Below are 7,425 nucleotides of genomic sequence, written 5' to 3'. Positions count from 1 at the left end.
TATGCTAATGAGTTCCCCTAGCTCTTTTTCTACGAAACGACCCCTGCCTTAATCTATCTCTTAGACCAACACTCTGGTACACTCAGCTTACTGGACTCCCTAATTTGAGTCCAGTAGCACTTAGAGACCAAAAAGATTTTTGGGTACAAGCTTGTAAGGGTCAAAGCTCCCTTCGCCATACCGCCGAAGGGAGCTTTGACCCTTTAAGGGAACTTTGACCCTCTTTGTTGGTCTCAAAGGTGCTACTGGACTTGAGTCTAACTCTTTTTCTCCCTCTCCCAAAATACTGGAACTGAAGGGCTTCCAATGAAGCTGATGGGCAGTAGGTTCAAGACGTACAAAAGGAAACACTACTTTACACAGAGAGTGACTAAAATGTGGAATTTGTTGCCAGAGGATGTACTGCTGGCCAACGTAACAAACAACTTTAAAGGGGGATTAGATAGATTCGTGAAGGATAAATCCATCAATGGCTACTAGCTATGGTGACTGAGGAGAATCTACACATTCAGAAGTGCTATCCTCTGAATCCCAGAGCCAGGAGGCAACATCAGGGGAAGGCCTCGGCCTCTATGCCCTGTTGTTGGTCCTCCAGAGGAACTGGTTGACCACAGTGTGAGACGGGATGCCGGACTAGACGGACTATTGGTCTGAGCCAGGAGGGTTCTTCTTATGCTGCTATGTTTTCATATTTTTCTACTGCAGACCAATGCGGCTACCTTCTGAATCTAGATTTCCCAAAGATACTTGGCTATTCAGACCCTCAACAAGAAAGAAGCAAACCCCATTTAACGAGTTTCCCGAGACCATTTTATATGGGGGGGGGGAACTGACCCAACCCAACACCTTGCTCCTGCTTCTATGCACCGAAACGTGATCCACTGTTGAAACCCGAAAGGGCATTCTCACCTTGCTCGGTGCGCACTCCGTTCCGTCCAGTGGAGGCCCCTTCTTGGTCTTGCAGAAATAGGGGTTGTCCGGATGGCTGCACCACAACTGTTTGCAAGGGTCAAAGGTTCGGAACTAAAAGGATGAGAAATCAAGATACATTTTCGCACCTGAAGAAACAAAGGATGTAGTTAAGAAAAACGGCTGCAAAGATTCAACTGAGTTCTGAACCCAAGACGTACCAGCATATGACTGCACATCAGTATTTGGGGACACAATATTAACACCCCCCCCAACTCTTTCAACGGCACATTTCCATCAGAGAAAGGTCCATAGTTCAGTAGTTGAAAGCACGGTTTGCGTGCAGAAGGTCCCGGGATCAATCCCTGGCATCCCAACCTGAAGAATTTCAAGTAGGAAGACCTGTCTGCTTGAGACCTTGGAGAACTGCTGTTAGTCACAGCAAATAAATAGTCTGACTTAGGAAAAGGCAGACGCTCCCCATGGTCACTTAGAATCATAGAATCATAGAATGTTGGAGTTGGAAGGGACCTTGCAGGTCATCTAGTCCAACCCCCTGCACTCTGCAGGAGCATAGCCGAAAGAGAGTCCTACAACATACCCGTCCAGCCTCCACTTGAAAACGTCCAGCGAAGGAGCATCCACCACCTCCCGAGGCAGTCTGTTCCACTGCTCAACCACTCTTACAGTTGGGAAGTTTCTTCTGATATTTAGCCGATATTGACTCCTTGTAATTTAGCTGATACTGACCCATTAGATCTAATCTTGCAATCCGGAGCAAGAGAGAATAGATCTGATCCATCTTCTACATGACAGCCCTTCAGATATTTGAAGACTGCCATCGTGTCCCCTCTAAGCCTTCTCTTTCCCAGGCTAAACATACCCAACTCTTTCAGCCTTTCCTCGTAAGACTTGGATTCCAACCCTCTCACCATCCTGGTTGCTCTCTTCTGGACACACTCTTGGTTTACAGAGTGGGATTACACAGGGAATATAAAGGAGAATTGTCTCCGTTCCAGCTCAGTTGGAGAATTTCTCCACATATGGCCCTTTGGGGTCAGCTCAGGGAGTGCACAGCTTCCATTTCCAAGCCTGGAGGGATTCCTCAACCCAGGTCATCGCACAGCTTCCTCTGAGTCATATTCTTGCAATCATCTTTCAGGATAACACAGTGATTTGGTAGTTTTGAGGCTTAATACCTGTGCTAAACAGCATCAGATACAGATCGGGTTTTTTGTACCAGTTGTCCATTGTTTGGGGGACAAAGCGACTGTTTTGCTTCATTGAAACTCCATTCCCCTTATGAAACAGAAACACGCTGCAAACATACTGTTCTGCCTTAACTTAGGCTACCCCTTCGAGCGCACTGAAGATGCTGTGTAAATAGATAATAACAATGAGATAATTGTTATCCCAGGCGAGCGGTGCACTAAATTAACTCAGCCACAATCCTCAAGCTACGAGCACTATGATTAATGGAGATAGCTTCCTTTTCCACCATTTTACTTCTGCCAAGCAATGTGGCATCTCCCAAAGAGAGTTGAATGGTTAAACATTTAATCTTTCCAGGAACATACCGCTGTACACATTTTGTAGCCCACTCCAAAATCAAAGCGGCACTGTTCGTCCATGGAATAATTGATTCCTGGCAGCTCCGGGAGTTTGGGCCAGTCATGTTCAAAGGGGTCATCGAGGAGGCAGTCGTAGGAGCTGCGGGAAGAGTAAGAGATGGAACGATTGGCAACCTTGGTGCCAACAAGGAAACTTTTTAACATCGGCAGTTCCCTTCATTCAAATGAGCATCATGAAGATGTTCCTCGTTTTAGGTCATCTTCAAGTTTATTTAAACTGTATAGTCCGGGGACTTCTCTACCCCATCAGTCCAAGAGCTTAGATCCCATGGGAAATTGCTGCTCATTTTTTCTGTTTCAAAAACAATTTATTAGGATATATTATTAAGTCAAATACAAGTTATATTAATAGTTGTTATACATCCTTTTTCCTATCCCTCCCCCCCCCCCTTGGCTTCCCACAGTGCTCCAAACCTCCAGCCCATTTCTTAAATTTTCTCTATTTTCCCTTATCTTTTAATCATCATCTACCGGTAACATTTCTTTCAACTATTGTTTTCTTAGATAACACACACTTTTCAATAACTGTCAAAGCAAACTAAATTGTCCTTTACATCCCAATACTTCTCTAAGTAATCTTTAAAATCTTTCCAGTCTGCATAGAATTTTTCTGCTTCCAGATTCTTAAGTTTCCTTGTCATTTTGTCCATTTCAACCATAAACAATAGTTTCCTTATCCAATCCCCGATTTCTGGGATTCTATCCTGTTTCCAACATTGGGCATAAGTCATTCTGGCCGTTGTGATCATATACCACATCAGCGTCCTTTTCCCCACATTGACTTCTTCCATTTTAAGTCCCAACAGTAGTATTTCTGGTTCTTTCTTAAAACTACATGGAAATTGCTGCTAATTGAAGGGGTGTGTGTGCATGGGTAAAGTACCATCAATTCACAACCCAGTAGTGTTTTCAAGTCAAGAGACATTCAGAGGTGGTTTGCCATTGCTTTCTTCTGCAAAGTGACCCTGGAATTCCTTGGTGGTCTCCCATCCAAGTACTTAACCACGGCTGACTCTGCTTAGCTTCTGAGATCTGATGAGATTGGGCTAGCCTGGGGCCATCCAGGTCAGGGTAATTATCAGGTAGCCCTGTCATGAGTCTGGAATGTGGAGGGGTGCCCTCCTCCTGTTCTCAGCTCTTCCCTGTCCAGCTAAAGGTAAAGGTAAAGGTTCCCTTGCTCGAAAGCCAGTCAAATCCGACTCTAGGGTTGCGGTGCTCATCTCCGTTTCAAAGCCGAAGAGCCAGCGCTGTCCGAAGACGTTTCCGTGGTCATGTGGCTGGCATGACTAAACACCAAGGCGCACGGAACGCTGTTACCTTCCCACCGAAGTGGTCCCTATTTATCTACTTGCAATTTCTTGCTTTCGAACTGCTAGGTTGGCAGGAGCTGGAACTAGAGACAGGAACTCACCCTGTCTTGCGGCACCCGGGTCTTGAACCGCTGAACTACTGACCTTCCACAGCCTGCAGTTCAGCGTCTTAACCACTTGAGCCACCACAGCTCCTGTCCAGCTACTGTGCATTATCTCTGGCTTGACCTTGTAGTCTCCAGCTGCTTTTACTCTGCTGGGAAAGTAATGGCTTTTCCCTGTGCCCGCTCTCTTGCTTTTGCCCGTGCATGTGAACTATAATCATTGGCTTCAGCTCAATGGGAGGGGGATGGTTGATATCACTATAAGTCAGAGGCCCTTACACTGACGGCCATTCCTGACACAAGCTGTACACGTGTTCTTTAGTACTGGAATCACTAATAAAGCAGTTATCTTCTTCTGAAGCCCTGTGTGGTGTGACCTGCCTAAAGACCCTGACAGCAATGGCGGGAGTATATGTTGATTTTCACTCTCCTGCAGTAGACCTGTGATTTCTACCTCATGCTGTTGGGGGAGTGCTATATCCCCCAGGAGCATTATTTGGGGGGGTCATTTGGGGCCAGAAGAGGAGGACAAAGGTAAAGAAGTCCCATTCTACTGAGACAAATCCTTTCCATTAGCAGTGATTTGTTGCAGGATCCGAGCCAAGGGCAGTGACCTGGATGGCCCAGGCTACTTCAACCTCGTCAGATCTCAGAAGCTAAGCAGGGTCAGCCCTGGTGAGTACATGGATGGGAGACCACCAAGGAAGGCCAGTATGCAAAAGCAGGCAATGGCAAACCACCGTTCAATGTCTCTTGCCTTGAAAATTGTAGAGGGGTCACCATATATTGGCTGTGACTTGACAGCATTTCCCACCACCACCAAGCCAAGGCGTCTAAGGCTGTGATACCACGCACCTTTAGATCCGACACAGGCACAAATGCCTGATGGATTTAAAGGGCGCGATCAGACAGCAACATCCTGGAAGCGTTCCGCAGTCATTGGCAACCCATACTGCTCCACCGCAGAAGTGGAGTTAGAAGACACTATTGAGATATATGTCAGAGTGATAGAGGTAGCAAGCAGTTACTATAGATCAGTTTGACCTGTTTGTCAGACCTAGCTGTCATGCTAGTAATCAAGTAATTACAGCCAGGTGTTTTCTAGCAGGTGTTACTCTTTCAGGGCTTGTTAGAGCTAGTGATTAAATCACTTTGTTAGAGATTGGCTGGGGTTTAGCATAATGGCTATCAGCTTAGTAAACTGGATGGGACTCAGTTCTCATAGACTAAGGCACGACATGCTGTTCAATAGCCTGTAAATATCTCTGTATATATTCACTTTTATAACTATATAAACTCTCTGTGCACCTTCATAACTGGTCAGTCTCCCGCCTCTTAATTACAATACCCAATAGACACCGGGGAAAGTCTGGCTCCAACGGGTTCCGATGGGCCACGGATGGACTTTCCCCGGTCTGATCATGAAAGCATGCTCTCATGCCGTCAGGATGGTCTGATCATGCCATCCTGGCTCGGTGCTGGCCCCCCCCCACGCTTCGCAGTATGCGCATTATGGCATACTCCGTAGGAGGCCCTCAGTGCGGAGGTGCGATTCCTCATTTATGCACAAGGGAAACAAATGGCCAAAAAAAGAGACTCACTCGCGGTTGCGTCTGATCACACAGTGACGGGCTGAGCCCGCAGCTACAAAGGGAGGTGTGATCTCGCAACTGCATGTCAGATTCCTCCGGAGGAAACAGCTTCACTTCCCCTCCGCTTCAAGTGGCGCGTGTGACCGCAGCCTAACAGTAAAAGGCTCTGGCGTTACACTTCCCACCTAAAGTTAGGGACACACGTCTAACATTTCTACCTTAAGCCCTTCCCTTTTTCTCTAATGCAGAGGACTTACACGTGAAAGATTCGGGACAGAATTCACACCAAAGCTTTCGGTCTCAACTCCCTTCCCAGAAATCTTTGGCTTAGAGAGCCAGTTTGGTGTAGTGGTTAAGTGTGCGGACTCTAATCTGGAAGAACCGGGTTTGATTCCCCACTCCTCCACTTGCACCTGGCTGGATGACCTTGGGCAAGCCATAAGTCTGGCACAGCTGTCCTTGAAAAAGAGCAGTTTGTGTCAGAGTTCTCTCAGCCCCACCCACCTCACAGGGTGTCTGTTGTGGGGAGGGGAAGGGAAAGGAGTTTGTAAGCCGCTCTGAGACACCTTTGGGTAGTGAAGAGCGGGGTATAAATCCAAACTCTTCTTCTTCTTCTTCTCTAAGAAGAATTCACAGTATGGTCTCCCTTTTGCATATCTGAAGAAGTAAGCTGTGACCCATGGAAGTTCCTATTGAAATGATGGCGGTGATAGTGGTGGGAAGTACCATCAAGTCACTGCTGACATACGGTGACCCCGGAGGGTTTGCAAGGCTTGCCCAAGGACATCCAGCAGCTGCAAGTGGAGGAGTGGGGGATCGAACCTGGTTTCCCCAGATTAGAGTCCGCACACTTAATCACGACACCAAACTGGCTCTCAACTACCCTGTGAAGTGTTGTGAAAGTATTGAGACTTTAAAAAATCAGGATGCAACCTAGATGAAAGAGCTGGGGGAGACAGTCTTAAGCAAAGTCTTGGAGAAGAAGAGGAAAGAAACTGATACATCCAGAGAGGAAGGAATTCCAAGGATCTACCTCTCTAGTGTATTTTATCCCAGCCTTTCTCTGGGACTCTCAGTGCCATACATGGTTCTGACTCAGTTCATCCTCACAACAATCCTGTGAGGTAGGTTATGGAGACAGAGAGAGAGAGAGTGAGTGGCCCAAGATCATCCCCGAAGAGTTACAGGAGTGTGATAATTCGAATCCGGATCCTGGGGCTCTTCTGCCAGACATATAGCGACATAATATCGTATCGACCACTAGAGGGAGCAAAACACATGCAGAAAAGAAAAACAAAAAAACCCAAAACCAAAGCAACAGGGACACAAGTGACGAAAATAAAAATGCAGATGAGTCCCCAGTCCCCTGGTCCTGACAGGGGTTCCCCCAATTTTTCGGACTTCAGTCCGCTGCCGGTCAGCTGGCCAGCGGGGGGAACCTCATCCCCAAACAGCCAAGTTCCGGCACAACGTCCTGAACATGATGACATCATCCAAAAGTGACATCATCACGTCGAGGGCATCACGCAGGATGCTCTGGTTTGAGGGCAAAACTCTATGGTCAATCTGGCCTAAAATCATAGAGTTTTGCCCTCGAACCAGAGCGTCCTGCGTGACACCTCTGACATGATGGGTAATGTCACTGCATCGGGAAATGTTCTGAAAACTCCCACAAATCCTCCCACCAGCACGGTGAGGGGACCTGGCAACTCTAAATGAGTCCCTACTCTGAAACACTAACCACCACACCACACTGGCATGTGTATGGGAACCGGAAAGAAGGAAAGAAAGAGAGAAAGAGAAAGAGAGAAGGAAGGAAGGAAGGAAGGAAGGAAGGAAGGAAGGAAGGAAGGAAGGAAGGAAGGAAGGAAGGAAGGAA

General features: G+C 47.1%; 1 protein-coding gene across 1 annotated transcript in view; it reads right to left on the bottom strand.

Annotated features, from left to right (window-relative positions):
• Positions 1 to 7,425, bottom strand: part of ADAMTS3 (ADAM metallopeptidase with thrombospondin type 1 motif 3) — a 102,844-nt gene that overhangs the window by 41,752 nt on the left and 53,667 nt on the right. Inside the window, exons 7-8 of the mRNA XM_015412345.1 lie at positions 2,487 to 2,619; positions 910 to 1,023 (exon numbers count right to left, since the gene is read on the bottom strand). Coding sequence (XP_015267831.1) covers positions 910 to 1,023; positions 2,487 to 2,619 — 247 coding nt within the window. The remainder of the gene's footprint in view (positions 1 to 909; positions 1,024 to 2,486; positions 2,620 to 7,425) is intronic.

The sequence above is a fragment of the Gekko japonicus genome, unplaced genomic scaffold (assembly GCF_001447785.1).
Source record: "Gekko japonicus isolate JY-2015 unplaced genomic scaffold, Gekko_japonicus_V1.1 scaffold3861, whole genome shotgun sequence".
Taxonomy (NCBI): domain Eukaryota; kingdom Metazoa; phylum Chordata; class Lepidosauria; order Squamata; family Gekkonidae; genus Gekko; species Gekko japonicus.
The sequence above is the reverse complement of the archived record's forward strand: the minus strand, read 5'-3'. Positions and strand labels throughout refer to the sequence as shown.